Source organism: Odocoileus virginianus, chromosome 11 (assembly GCF_023699985.2).
Source record: "Odocoileus virginianus isolate 20LAN1187 ecotype Illinois chromosome 11, Ovbor_1.2, whole genome shotgun sequence".
NCBI classification, from domain to species: Eukaryota; Metazoa; Chordata; class Mammalia; order Artiodactyla; family Cervidae; genus Odocoileus; species Odocoileus virginianus.
Genome location: NC_069684.1, coordinates 3,588,619 through 3,607,957, shown reverse-complemented (window position 1 = coordinate 3,607,957; position 19,339 = coordinate 3,588,619). Strand labels below are relative to the sequence as shown.

The 19,339-nt window shown below is 42.8% G+C and overlaps 1 protein-coding gene across 5 annotated transcripts in view; it reads left to right on the top strand.

The window, feature by feature from the left end:
- The window catches only part of NEK7 (NIMA related kinase 7), a 143,060-nt gene that overhangs the window by 109,859 nt on the left and 13,862 nt on the right, over positions 1 to 19,339 (top strand). For 4 of the 5 annotated variants that reach the window (XM_070473833.1, XM_020901074.2, XM_070473834.1 and 1 more), the window contains 2 exons: positions 12,689 to 12,783; positions 16,830 to 16,943. In XM_070473833.1, the coding sequence (XP_070329934.1) occupies positions 12,689 to 12,783; positions 16,830 to 16,943 (209 nt within the window). Of the gene's footprint in view, positions 1 to 12,688; positions 12,784 to 16,756; positions 16,944 to 19,339 lie in introns of all 5 variants that reach the window. The other variant, XM_070473835.1, reaches the window with a different exon arrangement.

Below are 19,339 nucleotides of genomic sequence, written 5' to 3'. Positions count from 1 at the left end.
GCCACTGCTTCTTACAGCTGTTCTTAATGGGGTTTACAAATGTATATGCATCTCTAGGTTTAGGTGATATATTATTCCAAACTATGTGATTATAGAGAGCAAAATTTTAATAGATTTAATAATTAAGAATTTCTAATGTCAGTTTTTATCTAAACCAGTTCACGTAGGGTCATGTAGCTGTATGCAGTTTATATGTGTGTGCACGTGCACACACACACACACACACAGGAACTGGGGAATGCCCATAATCATAAAACACTCTGAGGCACAGCCAGTGAGGAAGTAGCAGTGAGACTGATTGCTTTGATGAATGAATCAATAGGAAAATAATTTCTTTCCCAAGTATTTTTGTTTTCTGTGTTATTTTGAGAAAAGTATTCTTAACATAAGAAAACATCTTGCATTTCTGCCTGTCTTTTCTGTGAAGTAGAAATTTTGATGGTTTCAAACTGAAGTTAAAGTACGTCGAATATCAAGAATTAAAGTTTGAACCTAGCCCAACAAGGTGTTTGGACCCAATAAAAATCTTATGTAGAAGGATCAGGAAAAATTCTTTGCTAACAAAGAATATGTATAAAATAACAGGATAGAAATTGTGACACAGACTTGCATTTGTGGACAGGTTAACCTTAATTTTTGCTTTTAAAAAATTATTGCCCTCCTGTGTTATTGACTTATACTTTTGTTTTTAAGAGCAAATTTGAAAGATTGTTTTAAAAATAAATACTAAGGATATATGGTACAGCACAGGAAAATTTAGCCATTATTTTGTAATAACTTTAGGTGGAGTATAATCTATAGAAATACTGAATCACTATGTTGTACACCTGTTATAAATCAACTGTACTTCCATTTAAAGATTGCTTTTAAGAATTGGTTCCAAAAAGTACTTGAAAATGTGGTCACCTACATAAATTTATTTTGCTCACAGAAAATTTGATAAGCTCTATGCTTTATTGTATGTTGGTTGTTTTTTTTTTTTTTCTGGTTTTGCTGAGGATTAAATCTGTAGGGCATGATTTATTCACAGTTCAGGTCTAAATATTATGAAACTGCAAATAAAAGTGATGTGTTGTTCATAAAAGAAAATTCAAAAAAGTTTACTTTGAATGAATTCTATTCTGGAGCTAAATTTCATTTAATTTTGTAAAGGAGATTTTTTTCCAGGAATTTAAGTCAATAGGACAGAAATACCTAGGATTTCTAGAAACTGTAATTATGCATTTATATCTTATTTTAAAATGTCTTTTTTTCAAAAATCAAATTTTTTTCACTTATTTTCACTTATTTTGATTTAATCATTATAAGGAACACACTTCCGAAGTTTTTTGTATTTAACAATCCTTAAGAGATGATCAAATCTTTGAATTTTTTAGTTGTCGCTCCAGTTTCTATCTCTAATATGTATCATTTAATTCCATGATAACATGTGAACCTGCAGTAAAATCTCTGTTCTGTCACATTTTCTGTAGCAGATAAGGTTGTATAGACAGCCATGTTCCCAGCCAGTTTTCAGAACCAAGTTTTTAACTTGAAAATACGTCAATATGGAGCAATAATAATTCCTTAAATTTGGGGTTAAAAATTACATACCAAAGATGATGTTGTTGGATGTTCAGATCATGTCCAGATCTTCAAAACTGGAGGGGAAAAAAACGAATCTCAGAAGCCTTTAGTTCTGTTTCTGCCCCCACCACACACACTGTCTCCCACACTCTCCACTTTCTTCTCTGTCCTCCTCGAACTGTCAGCGCTTCCTGTTTGGACTAGGAGAGGATCCTTTTCCGTTGCAATATTCCTTTTTAATCCATTCTGATTGCCATATTCCCGGCAGGGAAAATCTCCCTTAGAGACATATCTGATTATCTTACTTCCCCCAAGTCTTCACCTGTTCTCTGTGGCCTAAGGGCTGTCATGAAAAGTCCTTGGCTCAGCATTTGGGGTCCGCTGGGGGTGGTGTCCTCTGGCCCGCTCCCATCCTCGGCTCCACGCCTTCCTCCATGAGGTCTGCCGTGCTTTGCTTCTTGCCTTGTTCTGAACGTGGGACTGAAGGGTGGCGCATGTCTGGATTGACCTGCCTGCTGTGCTGTGGGACCTTGATCAAGCCATTTATTCACTTTTCTCAGGTTCAGTTTCCAGGTTTCTACAACTAGAAATGTGGGTAGTAACAGTGTCATGTTAACCAGCCCCTAACCTAATCATAAAATGAAGGTAAACGTGTTTTCTAAGCACTGTGGTATGCTGTATAAATGCTAAGTTGCCTTTGTGATCATGACAGTGGTGTGGAGGAGACAGAAAAAGAAAGGGGAAGAAGAGAGGGAAGTTATGAGCAATTTATATCTCCTCTTGAAACAGCTGAACTGATTCATTCAGAAAAAAAGAGTGCCATTTCAGGGTCCGGGACATAGCCTCAACAAGGCAAGTCCTCCTCTTGATGGTTCTCACCTTGTGGTGGGAGGAAATAGATGAATGGCAGACAAGAAGAGGGTTTGTTAGCTGCACACGGAGTGGCCAGCAGGGGGAGTATTTTAGAAAGGGCACACCCCTGCCAGGACCTGGGTCTGAACGGGGGTGGGAGGGTAGAGCGTGGCATGGCCCAGGGAGTGACCCCCCAGGTGCCCTGGGGTGGCTCAGACACGGGGCTGCAGCAGGGTGGGCGCTTCTGCAGGAGGTTTGCGGGTCCAGGGCCTCAGCCCTTCCTCCAAGCTCAGGGCCAGCCCTGCAGCGTTGGCGGGAGGACCCAGCCGTGACCTTCCCCTGCCCTTGGGGTCAGCACACCCAGTGTGGCCTGCTCTCCTCGGGGGCTCCCCCGTGCTGGCCACTTCTGTGGCTCTTCGACGGCCCCTTAGCATGTGCTTCAGGGAGCTGAGCAAAGTCTAAACCTCCTTGTGCTCACCAGCCCGGCACACGCCAAGTTTATCCCCGTGGTCTGAGCTCTCGGGGTTCTTAGGTTTGTGTCCTTCGGTTCGTGTCCGCTTCCCCTTTTGTTTTCTCCATGGACTTAGGTTAAGTCAGATCTTCATTTAGTGCTTTTGTATCGAATTGGACAGAAGGGTGTGGCTGGGAGACTCCTTGTTGGAATATATATGTCCCTATGTATAAACTTTGCTCTGTTCTTCCCTATTGTTTACCAGTCTTACAGATGTAAGACTTGTTAGAGAATGACAAGTGTGTGTGTATGTATCTCTAATTTTATGATGAGGGCACGTCTCCCCCCTTGAGTCAAGCTCTCTCTGTAAGGGGCTCCCAGATTTCCCGATAGTGTGCCCCAGCCCCCCAAGCCCTGCACCATGACCCCACAGAAACCTAACTGCACAGAACTGAAGTGGAAATTCCCTGTTAAGCTGCAGTTCCTCCTGATATGGTCTCTTCTATTTTATGTTACTAAAAATAACGTTGTTTGCAATCCAGTAAATTGATTTCACAACTCATTAATGGGTTATAACCTGCAATTTGGAAAACATGAGCCTGTGTTGCCAGTACTTCTGTGCTGTTCCACTTACTTAAGGACCGAGTCCTGTTATCTGCCTCCTGTTAGGCAGTCTGCTGCCGGGCCAGTTCGGGGGGTCAGACAGGACTCAGTCATTCACAGAGCTGCCCGTGCTTGTGAGGACAGGACTCAGTGTGTGACTGTCCTGCTCACTTCACAGTCGCTGGGCTCCCTGAGGGCCTGGCGGGTGGGCACGAGCCGCGGGTGCAGACTCTTCGCCTTCCAGAGTCCAGGAGCCTGAGGCCTGGGGGTGGGTGGGCTGTGCTCCTGGGAGGCAGTGAGGCATCTCTCCTGGCCTGCGGGCGGTCCCCTGTCCGGCGCTGTGGGTGCACTGGGCCGGTACGTGGTGGCATGGTCCCGACTCCGCCACTTTCCCGACTTGTTCCTCACCTCCCTGGGGTCACCGTATCCCACTCCGCACACAGCTGAGGAGCCTCAGGTGGACGCGCTGTGTTTCCTGCCCTGCACGTGCCTGCTCTCCGTGCCCAAACCTCAGAAGTGAGCAGGATCCTGAGGTCTTTCTTCATAATCCTCCTGTCGAGCCGCAGCTGGGGCTGACATTTCCAGGGAAGTGCCCCTTCAAGACTGGAAACTAAAACCTGTGAAGTAGGAACATGGCAGTCAAGGTGTGCGTTTTCTCTTGTCACCTTGGATTATTTTAAAATAGTCCAAATGTATGATTTTTTAAAAAATATATGATTGTTCTTTAAGCCATATCGAACCACCTGTCCTTCCTGTGATACTGACCCAGAGGAATCCTCTCTTGCTCCTCGGTCCAGCAGCCGCTGTGGCAGTGAAGATGGGCACAGCAGTTTGCCGTTTCAAGCAGTCTGAAGGCGCCTTTTCTTCAGGCGTCACGTTGTGTGGGGGCCGGGTGGCGATCCCTGAGCTCACTCTATTTGATGATGAATCTGCTGCCCCTGACACACCACCCCTAGAATTCCCGATCTTTATCGTGGTTTTTTTCTGTTTTTCTTAGACTTCTTATCCTTGAACACGCTGTGTGACTCACTCACTGTGCCGAGTCCTCTCCTCCCTCCCTCACCACATGGATCTTCATGAGGACCCGGGTCTCTGTGGCTTGGGCTCGCACCTCCTATGTTCCAAGTGCCTGGCAGAGGGCATAACGCACAGTAGATGCTCAGTACCTCCTGAGTGAATGAGTTAGAGGCAGGCCGGGCCTCAGAGGGTGGATTTAACTAAGTCTGGCAGGAAGCAGAGGTTAGGGCACACTGCAGGAAGCAACGGCAGTCAGCACTGAAGCATGTTATTTCTGTGGTTATCCAGAGTCCGCTGTGGGCCCAGGTGGCCGCCCTGCCTCCATGTGGTCACTTGGCATTTCAGGGGTTTCCGTCTTGTGTGATCTTCACAAGGGGAAGAGATACATGGAGAATTCACTTACTGACTCTCAGTTAAATTTTCTGCTTGAGTGTAACACAGGTTGATTCTCATTCATGTTTTATTGGCTAAAACAAGTCTCTTGTTCATGCCTGTCTTAAAGGAGTGGACATAGTAATTCCCCCGTGTCCAGGAAGAGGAGAACCAGAAGCAGTGAGGACCATGAGCTGGAAGAAAAACACCTCGGGGTTTTTGTGTGTTTTTGTATGATTTGTACTCTTTCCTTGTTTATTTTTGTGACATATTTGTAGCTATTGCACCTGAAGAGTACTTAGCTCTCTTGATGGGATTGTATGGTGGCAAGGAAAGAGGAGGGAACCATACATGGCTTTGGGGCATGTCCATCATTCTGAATTAGGAGATTCTGAGCAGAGGGATAATTTTTTAATCCAGAATAATTCATGAGGTATGCTAGAGTCTTGATCCCTGGTGAGTTTTCTCTTGATCAGTAAATCGGTGATTTTCTCTCCTGGACATACACATGATCAATTCAGTCGCTCAGTCATGTCCGACTCTTTGCAACCCCACGGACTACAGGCCTCCCTGTCCATCACCAACTCCCGGAGTTTACTCAAACTCATGTCCGTAGAGTTGGTGATGCCATCTAACCATCTCATTCTCTGTCGTCCCCTTCTCCTCCCACCTTCAGTCTTTCCCAGCATCAGGGTCTTTTCCAATGAGTCAGTTCTTTGCATCAGGTGGCCAAAGTATTGGAGTTTCAGCTTTAGCATCAGTCCTTCCAATGAATGTTCAGGACTAATTTCCTTTAGGATGGACTGGTTGGATCTCCTTGCAGTCCAAGGGACTCTCAAGAGTCTTCTCCAACACCACAGTTCAAAAACATCAATTCTTTGGTGCTCAGCTTTCTTTATAGTCCAGTTCTCACATTCATACATGACTACTGGAAAAACCATAGCTTTGACTAGATGGACCTTTGTTGGCAAAGTAATATGCTGTCTGGGTTTTTAATATGCTGTCTAGGTTGGTCATAACTTTCCTTTCAAGGAGCAAGCGTCTTTTCATTTCATGGCTACAGTCACCATCTGCAGAGATTTTGGAGCCCCCCAAAATAAAGTCAGCCACTGTTTCCACTATTTCCCCATCTATTTGCCATGAAGTGATGGGACCAGATGCCATGATTTTAGGTTTCTGAATTTTGAGTTTTAAGCCAGTGTTTTCACTCTCTTTAACTTTCATCAAGAGCCTCTTTAGTTCTTCTTCTCTTTCCGTCATAGGGTGGTGTCATCTGCGTATCTGAGGTTATTGATATTTCTCCCAGCAATCTTGATTCCAGCTTGTGCTTCATACACATGATGGGAACCTTATTTTGGCCAATTTAAAACATTTATAATAAAAATTGTTTTTACCAAGCTTCACACATCAGCTGTGAACTGAGTGCCATGTAGCATGTGACCTGCTTTCTCTTCTGTGTCTCTAATTCAAGTCTTTAAAGTGGTTGTGATTACCTGGTTTAGGGTCCTGCTAGCAGTCAGTGAACAACCAGTGTGCTTTTAAATTATACATGGTCATTTTATCCTTTCATTTGTCTTATGATAAATACACTGGCTTCTCCCTCCACCCCCCCCCCCCCAAAAAAAAGCCCTCACAGACCGAACTGACCTCCCCCCTCCAGACTGTCCAGTGAGCTCAGAGGTCATGGATGCTTCTGGTCACAAGCTTTTCTGCCTCCCCCAGCGCCTGGCAGGATCTTGGCCTGCAGCTGACTCAGCACGTGGACTTGGCCTAGGCGGTGTGTGAATCATTAGTGCATTCATGTCAGATTCCTATTGCTTCCCTAACAAATTTCCACAGATGTAGTGGCTTAACACAACAGAGATGTATGCTTTTTACAGTTCTGTGGGTCAGGATTCTAGCATTGCCCTCCCTAGGCTGCCATCAAGGCGTCTGTGGAATTGCTCTCTTTTCTGGAGTTTCAAGGGGAGACTTCTCCAGGTTGTGGGAAGCCAGGTCTTTGGTCTTGCAGGACCAAGGCCCCTGTCCCTTGCCCATGTCACCTGAGTATGCCTGCCAGCTACTAGCAGCAACCCTTGTGGGAGTGACCTCCACCTCCTTGCTCCATCTTCACAGCCAGCATGGCAGGTGTTAGACCCTTGCACATGGCACGGACAGTCCCGGGTGGTCTCCCTGTTTTCAGGTCCATCACCTCCCACCTGCAGAGCCCTTTTGCTGTGTAACATGATGCACACGGGTGTGACCCCAGGGGTGGAGATCTGCCTGCTCCCTGGTTTAGTCCACTTGACAGTCTTCCCCCTAAAACCCGACGAGGTGACATGGTTTTGGTCAGAGGCTTCAATAGATGTTTCTATTACTGAAATTAAGTGCTTTCTTTTTTAGGCAGATGTTTTAGCATTAGAATTTCACCTTTTTTTAATTATAGACCTTTCTTGGTGATACATGTTCACTTTTCAAGGGAGCAAATACCATACTTGTCATAATAAAAGTTTCTAGCAAGAAAGTTGTTTTCTAGCATTACTATTAATTTATTAATAGTTCTGTTTTTCTAAATTATTTACAAATGCTTATTTAATTCTCAGGGGGTATCTCCCCTTTGTACTTTTGAGTACATCATGGACAGGAATATAAGAGAAAGTAATTTTAATAAAACTTAAGAGTAATTAAACTGCCATGAAATATAACCACATCATGTACTCCAAAGGTTTATATAAGTAATTAAGAGTAGTTATCTGTTATTCAGGCAAATCCATTTGCACCAAAGTTGCATTTATTATATACAGTGAAGTATTTCCTGTCTCACTGCTTGTTCTAGTGAAAAAAAAGGGGGGAAAAAAAAAGGCTTCATCATGTTCTAATATGGCATTTTACTTGCTTCCTTAATGTCTCCCAGAAGAGCAAAGATGGAGAATTTTCTTTTTGCATGTACATGTGTGATTTAGTTATTATATATGCTTGCTGCACCTCCTGAGGATGGAAGGGGTTTTTACAAAGCGCTGGCTACAATGCTCTGAGACTGGTCCTCATGCTGGACAAATATTTGAAACCCCTTGGGGGTAATTGTGATATCGTTGTTGTTTGTGTTACAGGATTGTTTGAACTCCTCTTTGCCATTCAGAATGAGACAATGGTTCTCTGATTTTGTGATGTTGCCAGCAGGGTAAACGCATGGCCGCCGTTCAGCCAGCCTCAGAATTTTCACACTGGGGTCTCTTGAGTGTACAATTCATGTTCCCCACACTATTTCCGAGTGTGATACATCCTCCAATTGCAACTTAGAAAATTAGTGTTCTTGAACCAGGCATGAAAGCAGTTTCATTGCTGGTGCCAAGTGCCACCTGCGGTCACTTGCCTGTTGTTCCCACACCTTCCCTCTCGCCTCTCTGTGGGCTCTCCTTGGCTGGTCACCCTTCAGTTCAGTGTGGACGAAGCCGTAAAGACAGCATATGCTGGGTCAGTATTGAAGGCTACTTGCACTGGTTTATTTAACTTTCAGTCCTTTCTTGACTTAAATCATCACGCTGGGAGGAAGCTACTACCTAACTGTAAACTGTGCATGGTTAACCTCTCAACTACCATCACAAGTATTTATTTGAAGCAGAGGAACTGCAGAGAAGCACTAATCCCTGACCCTCACCCGTGGCCTTTCATGTGTACATGCTGAGACTTGTAGAAGGGTTCTCTGCTTCTTAATTTGGAAAGATTCAGATTTTTTTTTTTCCCAGTCATGTTTCACAGTGGTCACTTTTGACAAAATAACTGTTGAAATGCAATGGACAGGACAACCTGGCTGGATTCTAGGTCCATACCTTACTGGCTTTGTCACCTTTGGCAGATTACCTGACTTCCTCATGCATCTTCCCTACAACAAGATAATAGTGGGAATATCTCATGAAATGGCCCCCATTTCTCTAGACAGTGAGCCCTACAAGGGGCTTGGCCTGTTTACTTCTGTTTCGCCAGCACCTTGAACAGTGCAGGGGGCCCTGATAAACATTGTTGAAAGGTCAACAAGATAATACATGTGATCCATTTAACACAGTGCCTGGAGCAGAGAAACAGTAACTGTAAAATTATCTGGGTTTTAAATGTTATCAGTTACACTGAAAAGAAGAAAAATTTATTTAATAAATGTCTTTCATAGAAGAAATATTGATCTACTACTGAGACATTCTATACTGACCTCAGATAATATTCCTTACAATTAAGTAAATTTGGCCTCTCTCCATGAAGTCTGCCAACATAATTTCTGGGCTGACATACGAGTATGAAGAAAAAAATGAAAGTTAATTCCTATTCCCTGAAGTTGTGTGTGTGTGGGGGGGGTGTGCACGCATGTTTAAATCAAATTGATGTTTAAGATGAGTTGTGTCCTTTCAGTTTTCCCAACAAGGAATGTTCAAAGCTTTCTCTTCTGCAGTTTATTCTAAGAAGCAACATTTCTAAACTGACTTTGCTTGTTTGTACCTGACTTAGTCAGCTGTCCTAGGTGATAGTTTAAAATAGGAATATATTACTTTTCTCCACTTCACTTTTCGTATGGGCATTTGCAGGGTTTTTAAGAGTGCTACAGAATTTAGAGCAAAGGGATCTCAGAAATGAGCCTATCTTCCTCATCACTGCATCTTACAGATGAGGTGAGTGAGTAGAAAGAAGACTTTAGAGGTCCTGGCTAGCTCGTGTCAAAGGTAAGATCTGAAACATACTTCCTGACCTCTGATTGGTTTTTCCTTCCCTCCCTTAAACAAAACAGAAAAATAGCAGCCCAGATCTAACCGTATAAAAAGACGTTTCAGTGGTTACGTAATTTTTTCTCATTCAAGTCTTTGCAGCAATGGCAGTGCTAAATGTTTAGCTAAACTATTGGGAAAATTCTGTATGTAACTTATTCTGATGAGATGTAAGTTATTAACTATTTTAGTCATATATTTTGTAATAGCAGTTTAAAAGAATTCTTTGGCTCTCTTAACATATTGTAGAACTTGTGAACATCAGTCTTCATTTGTACAGGGATACATTTTCGAACGTATTTATTGTTAATAGAGTGCTTTCAGTGTAAAACTCTTCTCATATAGCTAGAATAAGTCAATTAACGTAATGAAAAGTTTTATATATATATATATTTGAATGACTGTCTTACTGTGTTTTAGAGAACGGTCAGATAGCATTTTCATTTCTTAGCAATCTGTGTGTGGTATCGGCCTTTCTGTTTTTTACGGTGTTCTCATCCGTCCCTCGCTCCTACTCCTGTCGGGAGGGTGAAGTGACAGAAGTCCGTCCCGTGGTGCCGGCGCTCGCGCACCGCGTCCCGCCCTCTGAGGCTCCTCCGCGCCCTGGGGTCGCGGTCCTTGACCGCCTCGCGTCCCTCCGCACCTCCGCCTTGTAAAGCAGCCGTTAGGGACTCTCCGCAGGCTGGAGGCAGCACAGCTGTCAGGATTTTTTTTTTAAGAAGGGTTTTTAGGAAATAATCATATATACATTAAGTTTGAAACATGGAGATTCAACGCATCTCACCTTCTCCTAGTGCTTGAATTCTGCGGGCTCCCTTGCCAGGTAGAGGGGGCGAGGGTGGGTCCTTGCTGGGCAGGGAGCCCGCCTGTGCTCAGGTCGGTGTCCAGGACCGGGCGCCCGGCGGGGAGCGCGCCCGCCTCGGCACCGACATGCGGGCGGCAGCCTTCCTCCTCACTGCCGACGACGCCCCGGGGCCTGGGGTGTCGCTCAGGTTTCCTCTCTGAGATGGGAGCAGGACACAGAACGCAGGAGGAGGCATTCTGGCGGAAGTGCGGTTCCGCTGGTCGCTAATAATAGGCAGAGTTGGCTCCTTCCGCCGGGACGCGAGGGAGAGCCAGCGTGGAGTGGAAGCCGCGGCGTGGGCTTCGAGTGTGACAGTTGCCGGTGACCCCCCGCAGCGCCCCGGAAGCGAGTCCTCTGTGCTCTGAGGTCTTCGCCGACTCCGGTGCAGTGTCCTGGAGCCCTTGCTCTCATCCGGCCTCCCTGCCCCTGGGCTTGAGGGCCGGCGGCGGCGTGTGGGCCCCGTGCGGCGGTCCAGATGTGATGCCAGGGCAAACGCAAGCGTTTCTTCATCCATCCTGCACACTCTCCTCAGACCCCTGAGGTATCAGCAGATTTCCCTGAGCTAATCACCTTTGCCTCTGGTAAACCCTGAACCTTCACGCCTCAGTGTTTCCCGTCGCCTCCCCCGTGGATTCCGGGGAGCCCCTCTCTGCAGGTCACGGCCCCCCGCTCCGGGCCCTGGACCGGGAGCCTCCGCCGACCGCGCGCGTCCAGTCAGCCCACACGACGGGCCAGAGGGCTCGCGGCTGCCGGAGCCGCGGAGCGAGTGTGTGTCCGACTGCACGTCCTTCACACCCAGCCGTTTCCACAGGTTGTCTGGCTCTTCTCCTCCCGACGGGAATCGGCAAATTTACTCGTCTTCACGGGAAATACTGCAGTTAAATCATTTATGTCTTGTCTGCCTCCGATAGCATCCGAACGTGTCATACTTTATTTCAGTTTTATCCGCCTGTTTGCACACTCCTTTTTTCATTTCCTCATTTTTATGAATACCTCCGCTTCCATCCATTCTGACTCGGGCCATCCATTAGTAGGAAACGGGTTCCAGTGTCGGTAGGGTTTCCTCTGCAGGGGTGGTTCCGTGGTGTCTTCCCCTTTTAGCCCAGTGTCGTTTCCGCTCCCAGCGCGTGTCAGGCCGTCCTTGTCGGGGAGGATGCGTTTGAGCACGGGGCCTTGACTTCGTTGGGTCCATCCTTGTGGCCTCTACCACAACACCCCTGTTGAGCATCCCGAGTTACAGTCTCACGAGATTTACTGTGAACTCCTAGGGAGTTCTTAACAATTGGTAGAAGCGGGGAAAGAGCTTTTCTCTGTGAGTAGCAGCACAGTTTGGTAGCTGTTGCCTCAAGCAAGTAAGATTTCTAAATATTGTTCTCAAACTTCGATTTTCTATTTGGCAAAAAGCCTTAGGCAAAATGATGGTGAAATAATAGCCATCTAAGTTTGAGATTTTAAGATTCTCCCTTCAAAAGTTACTTAAATATTTCTACCCTTGAAAATATAATGTGAATGTCTTATTTAAGACATTTAATAAATATTAAATATATTAAAAAGATAGTGTATTCAAAATAAGCTAACATCAAAACAAACCCCAAATTATCCAGGGCATCTTGTGTCTATAAAGGTCTCAGTAGTAAGTCTGAGACGTTCTTCCAGATATGTCAGTGACCTTTTCACATATGTTATTAAATAACCCTTTGATATACAAAATTCTGTTTTATTCTTTCTAAAGTGGGAGTTAAGTAAGGTTCTGATGGTTGGTGACTATATCATTTGTAATTTTAAGAGTCACAACAGTATTCTAAGGGATGTTTCTGTTAAAGTTGATAGGTATGCTTTATGCACACCCCACCAATTGTTATGTATTACTATGTATTTTTAAATCACCATGTTGTCATACTTGATTATTTGGGACATACAAGCTATGTTTATAAAAATTAAGAAATGAAACCAATGTGAGCCACTTAGTAGATTTTGTTAGAATTCCTTCTGTGCTCCTTAGACTCTACCTGAATTAAAGAAATAAAATAAAGTGGCACTCACTGCCCCCTTTTTAATGTGGGACAGATGTAAATGTGCTGCTCAGGATCAGGGGAAAAAGAGGAAATTTAAAGGTTCTGGAGTATGCCCCAGAACAGTTTTCTGATCTTAATTATTTTGATGACATTTTAATCTAAAATTTTGGGTGTAATTTCTTACCACAGCTGCATCTTCATTTTTATCCTTCTCGTTATGTCTGGTTTCTTTTTGCAGTGGGTACACCTTATTACATGTCTCCAGAGAGAATACACGAAAATGGGTACAACTTCAAGTCTGACATCTGGTCCCTTGGCTGTCTACTGTATGAGGTAGGTGATGCTGATAAGCTGGGTACACTCAAGTGCTTTTACTTAGTGGAATGTGTTTCCCTGTCCTTTTAGTATATAGTTATTTTTTTTCTAGGTGATGTTTAAGAATTAGCTTTTTAATTATGAGGAAGTTAATTCATTGACTTAGTAACTGGTTTTATAATGTAGTTTAGTAACTACACCTTTCTACACATTTATTTTCTCTAATATAATTTTAAATTGTTTCCTTTTGATCGAAGTTTAATTTCTTAAATGTTTTTTATGTTAATATAATGTTGCTGCATAATCTTATAAAAATATACATTTGAACATCTATTAAAAAAAAAACTTGCCCATGTATATAGCTGGAGAGATGACAATGGAATGGATTTAAAATATGAAAGCATGATAAATATCTTTATCAATTTTTTTTAACTTTTATGTAAAGTAATTCAGCTTTCAGGATAGTTTATAAAGAGATAATTCTTCTAGGTTATCACTTGGTTTAGTTTCTGTGAGTAACACTTTGTATTGGTAAAGCTTGGTGAAATTCTCTCAACTGTTCTGGTGATAATTTATCAAAGAAAGATGGAATTATGTAGACAGATCCTCTAGCAAGTATTGCAGTGCGACAATTCGGGTGAATAGAAGAAAGCATGCTATGAGCATGTTTTATTCTCGTTATATAGTAATGGTGTCAGAGAAGGCTCAAGCTAGGGACTTCTTTAATTGAATGGTAATTTTCTTCAGAATGTGGGCTTCTAGTCAGTGCTGTTCACTAAACATTAGCCTATATCTCAGTAACTCTTTTAATAAAATAAAATGAATGAAAATAGTACAAAGAATCCTTTTCATATTTTAAGACATAGAAAGGAAGTCTAAAGTGGATAGATAGAAACCAGTGTATTTGTTACTATTTTCTGTCTCTTGCCTTTCTGGCTTAAATAAAATATGAAGACATCGTGTATTTTAATTGTTCCACCTTTACTTGGAAGTAGAGCATCAAGAGGTTTTTTAAAATGTGTGTCATAATCTTTAATTATTGTTTACAGATTGAAGGTCAGACTTCCTTAATGTAAGGAACCTGAGATTATTGTGTTCTTCCTACTAAAATAACAACCACTTAGGAGCTTTTAAATATTCTTAAATAACATCCCTGGGATAATTTTTTTAAGAAAAGTTATGAATTGGTGATAGAATAAAATACATTTTTGTTTGTATTCACTGTTCACATGAGATTAAAAGAGGTTTATGCTCATTAATATTATATTCTGTTAATAATTTCATACAGTATTGCACTGATTTGACTATGTTGTTATTGTTAAGTTTAAAAGGCACTTTGTACATTTTAAGATATTTTGTACCTATTTAGGCAACCTTAGATTCTTTCAGGCCATAGTCTAATAAATTATCAAAGCAACATTTTCCCTTTATATACCTCAAAGTAAACTGAAAATTGGTTTCCACTAAGGAGAGTAAATTTAGCAATGAAAAAGAAAAAGTTCAGTTGTTACTTGAGAAGTCTGCATAATTCTTTTAGGACCAGCAGATTCCCATGTCAAAACTGAAATAATCCTTCACGTTATGAATTTGCCTTTGAGAGGCAGCATCCCATTATTATGTATACTTGAAATGATCACCAAAATAAAAATTATTTCTTTGGATGCTCCTACATTCATGCATATTATGTGTTGGGAATGATTTTGAGTGAAAGTATTTAATGCGTTGACATTAGTTTTCAGCTCAGAGCATTTTCCCAGTTGTTCCATGCAAGTCATTGGGAAGAACTAGAATTTCTTCTAAGGATTTAATTTACTTTGATGTTGTATCTCTTTCTAATAGAATGTCAATAAAAATGCCCAGAAGTTTATCTTTAAGAAAACTGCCCATAGCATCTCCTAGACATTTTCTATTGTATCCCACTAAGACTTTACCATTCACAATGAAGGAGTGGGAACCCTTTTTTGAAAATGTAATTTAAACTCAGCAAATTAGACTTTCAAATATTCCTGAAACCTCACACACACACACACACACACACACACAACTGGCAGTGCAGTTTTAATTGATATGCAACAAAGTAGACTTTACTAATTAAAATCAAGATGCTCTGCTTTTGCTACACGGACCTTTACATGGAAAAGTAGGTTTTACACATTTCTTTATTGTTCAGTGCAGCAATCGCATCCTTCCAGGGTTGTAGGTTGGTGGCTTACAGTTCAAAAAAAAGAGAGAGCTGCCACCAGCCCCGAAGACAGACAGTGGGCTCTCGTCCCTCCGACACCCCCAGAATACTAATCAGGGAAGTCGGACCCTGGAGGTCAGGGAGCAAGTCAATCATTCCAGCGATCGTCTCAGTGTGGAGGATCAAATTAGCCTGAAAAATTCAGCTGCTGGGAGGAGAGGGCGAGCAGCTGTCAGGGGCAGCATCGAGATGCACTAATGAACCAGATGAATAGTGCAAAAGCTTGAAAATAAAAACAGGACAGTTGACATTTTTCATCTGTCAAAGCAGGAGATGCATGAAAATATACTATTCCTGTTTAACTCCTTAGGGGACGTTCAGATTTTTTTTTTTAACACTGCAGTATTGAGACAAAAGTACCGTAATGAGCTCCTGGCACGTGATAACGAACACACGTACATTTACTTAGGGTTTTTGCAAACACAAGGAAACAATAGTTTACACACAGTCTATTTCTTTAAGGGGGCATCTTAAAAGATTCTGTCTTATCACAGACTGTCCTCATATCTTAACAGAAGATGTAATTATTATTGTAGCCGCTCTTCTGGAAATGTCCTCTCGGATGGAGCGTTTTACACATTTAGGGACACAAACCTGGTTTGGGGATTTCTCCTCGTCGTGGGGAACACCTCTTCTGAAGGTGGTTTGGCAGGAGCTGTAGCGAAGAGCTGGTGGGTGGCTCTATGGGCCCACATCCCCCAGCCCCGCGGTCCAGGCCCGGAAGGAGTTAAGCTCTGCCGCAGCCCCGACAGATGAGAGCCATTTTCAGCTCGTCCCATCCCCGCTGACGCCCACCGAGGAGCCCTGCTCGGCCCAGCGTGTTGCACGCACGCCCGGCCTGTCTGGGGAATGTACACATTGTCCTTCCAAAATCAAACTTATTAGCACATGTAGAAAAGGGTGACTGACTTGGGGGCAGCCTTGCACTCCGTGTTGTAGTCGTGCTGCCGCGGTTCAGAGATTTAGGAGGTTTGAACAGGAGGCGAACATCCTCAATTGAATCTTGAGTTTGTAACCCCGCTTACCGCAGTCCTTGCTCGCACTTGAAATGTCAGGTTAGAACCTGGTCTTAAAGTTGAATTCGATAATGTCTTTTTTAAAGTCATTCATTCTTTGAGTGTGGTTTTTTTTTCCCTGCATAAAAACCCCATTTGGATGCCTTGAATTAGTGGCCACAACTCCTAGGGCTTTTGAACACGTTTAGTGTTTCTGAGACATTGTAACAAAAGGAAAAGAGTTCTAATTCACTGTGAACTAGTTTGAGTATCAGATCTTCAGATTGAGAGGACATTTTTTTAATCTGAGAATACGCTTTTCCTACAGAGACTGTCATGAGAGATAAAATGTTATGTGTACCGTTCCCTAAACCATTGCTGCATTATATTGCAGTTTTAGCTCATTTCATTTTTGTTGTATTTTAACCATTGAATGGTTGATATTATACCATTCATGTTTGGTCATGAGATACACTAGTTCTTATTGCACTGTATTTACAAAGAGTCCTAAGTTATGTTATTTTTGTAATACTGTTTAATTTAATGCTGCCTAAGTGTGTGTGGGTGTGTATATATAATTCTATGCTAACCAATTCTCCCTTCTAGGAAAGTTTAAATGTTAAAAATAATAACCAAAAATTGAAGTAAGACATTTTAGGACTTATGAACTAATTCTCTGAAAAGGATGTTCATGAAACGCCAAATGCCTGGAGAACTTTATTTAAAATGTTTGTAATTATCCCCTCCCCTCCAGTGTCATATGCTCGATGAAACCTCCTTTAAAGTTAACGTGTAAGTGTATCAGTTTCATTGGGAGCGTTTTGCAGATGGCAGCGTTACAGAGTCCTTTCTATGGCGACAAGATGAACCTGTACTCGCTGTGTAAGAAGATAGAGCAGTGTGACTACCCGCCTCTCCCTTCAGACCACTATTCAGAGGAAGTAAGTCATCTTTTAGTTTGTGTGTCCACGTTGTTCGTTTTGCTAATGCTTGCATTTTATTTTGGGCCCTTCTCTATCCCATGATGCACATGCTGAGTATAGGTGGCAGAGAGAACACCTTCATTTTCTCGGAGGCTTGGCTGTTAAAAAGAGTTGCCCACAGTTCATCCATCACATGGAGAGGAACCCCACACCACGTGCGGTGTCACAGTGGGTGTGATGGGAACAGTGGCTGATCACGCCTCCTGGACACGGCGCCCAGGCTCTGGGTGACCAGCACATCCAGTGTCCCTCCCCATGCCCACGGTCTCAGAGCAGCTCTGACTCCCTCTTCTGGCAGAACCTCCCTCCTGCCCACGTTTTCCCGGAATGGAAGCAAACACCTCTCAGCTGTGTGTCTCTCAGCCTTGTTCCTTCAGCTTTATCCTCGCTCTTTTTACTCTCACCAGGCCCACCCCGTAACCACCTCCCCTCTGCAGTCAGATTACTATGGGAAACGTTTGAGGTCATCACTGTAGACGTGGTAACAAAGTACCTTGGAAGGAACTGAAAATGTTAGAAGACGTTACCTACTGAAGAAATGAACGGGGTCCTTGCTTGCTTTGGGAACCCACTGAAATGAGTTGTTTGGCCTCCACCTGACATCCAGGGTTCCCCTGCACAAAACATCTCCCACTTTTGCCTAATGCATCATGATTTTACCAGTATTTGAGGAGATACTGCAGAATAGCAGTGTCTCGGGTTAACTAATGTGTTCAGATAACTCTTTGGATAGCTCACTGGGGACCCACCCAGAGAAAGCATGGTGTCAGGGACCTGCTCATGGGCTGCAGGGGTTCTGCCCAAGGAAAATGGGAAGGGGCAGAGGGAAAAAAATGAAGCAATTACGTTCACCTTTCAGTTGGTCTTGTCACTCTTTCTATTTCAAAATGCAGTTGGTTCTAGTTTTATATAAGGAAGATTGAGTCCATGTAACTTGAATAATAAAATCTCTCTAAAGAATTTTTACCATATGGAAAAAGCACTCATGGTCCTAGGATGTTGAAAGTACTTTTTTTCCCCTAATCGTTTTGATACTGATAATCAGGGACACTTGGATTTTTTTGTTCCACAGCACTTATGTTCAGGTGCTTAGAATAAACTCTTATAAGACAGCGCTGGTAATTTTAGAAGCATTATCTTTATTTGATATTAATGCTATTATTATGTTAGCCATTTTTAATTACTATTTTGGGTGTGGAATATAAATACGGCATTTCACAAAACCGGCTCTAGCACTCTCGGCCCGCAAATGCGGGAGGGTGTGAACAGTCGTGCAGAATGATGGCGAGGGTGTCAGGGGCCGCTCTTTGTTGTGTCATTCACGCTGTCTCCTCTCTTCCACGAAGCGCATGAATATTTCACGTATCTGCATCCTCATCCACTATTCCTCTTGACTAATTTTCAGACCGTCTGCATTTGCATTTCACATGGTAGCTGATGAGGAGATGCCCGCGCAGCAGCGGAGCCTCAGCAGGCGGTTACCATGGCGACCTCCAGCCGGATTTTAATGATGATGCCACTGGTGGTTCGTTGAAGTCGGCCTGCCTGCAGGGCTACTTCACTGCAGCTAAGTGTGAAGTTGGATTCACGGGTTCTCAGCCGAGGGGCACATATCAAAGTCTGGCCCAGACAGAAGAAGGTCTCACAGTTGGGAAAGGAAAAGAGATTCCACTTTTTACTTCCCTCCATATAGTTTACCAGTCTTGAAATGAGGTATGAAGCAAAACGCGTTATATGATGTACTTACCAAAAGAAGCTAGTATGGTCCCTCAGATTGGTAAATTCTGCTGCCACACAGCAATAAAACAGAAAGCTGTAGTAGGTGGGTAAACAGGGAACCTAATTCTTATGGAAGAAATGAGCTGCAAAAAAATACAGACTAATGATCTTACTTTAATCTGTTCCGTTAGGTAGAGAAGTTCCCAGAACAAGAGCTTTGAAGTGCAGATGTGCTGATAAATATTTTCTCTCCATAAGCAGGAACTTGGTTTGTTTGGAAGATAATTATTCAGAGTTTATGGTAGCAAAAAACCTGAACAGATGCCATACTGCCATCCTTCAACTGTATCTTCAATACTACTTTATATAGTATGCCTTTTAGATCTTTTAAAAGTCTAATTTTTTTTTAGTATGGCAAAAATTTAGGAAACAGAGTGAAATATAAAGGTTTTAAACAGTAAACTTTTAATTAAAAGATCACTCCATTAAGTACCAATTTTATAGCTCAGATGGCAACAGATTCTGTATCTGTTTGAAAACTGAAACTTTTAAGCAAAATTAATTTCCCACCAGATACCTGTTTGAAAACTTACCAGTTTGATTTAGCTACTGCTAAATTTTTAAGGCTCCTGCCC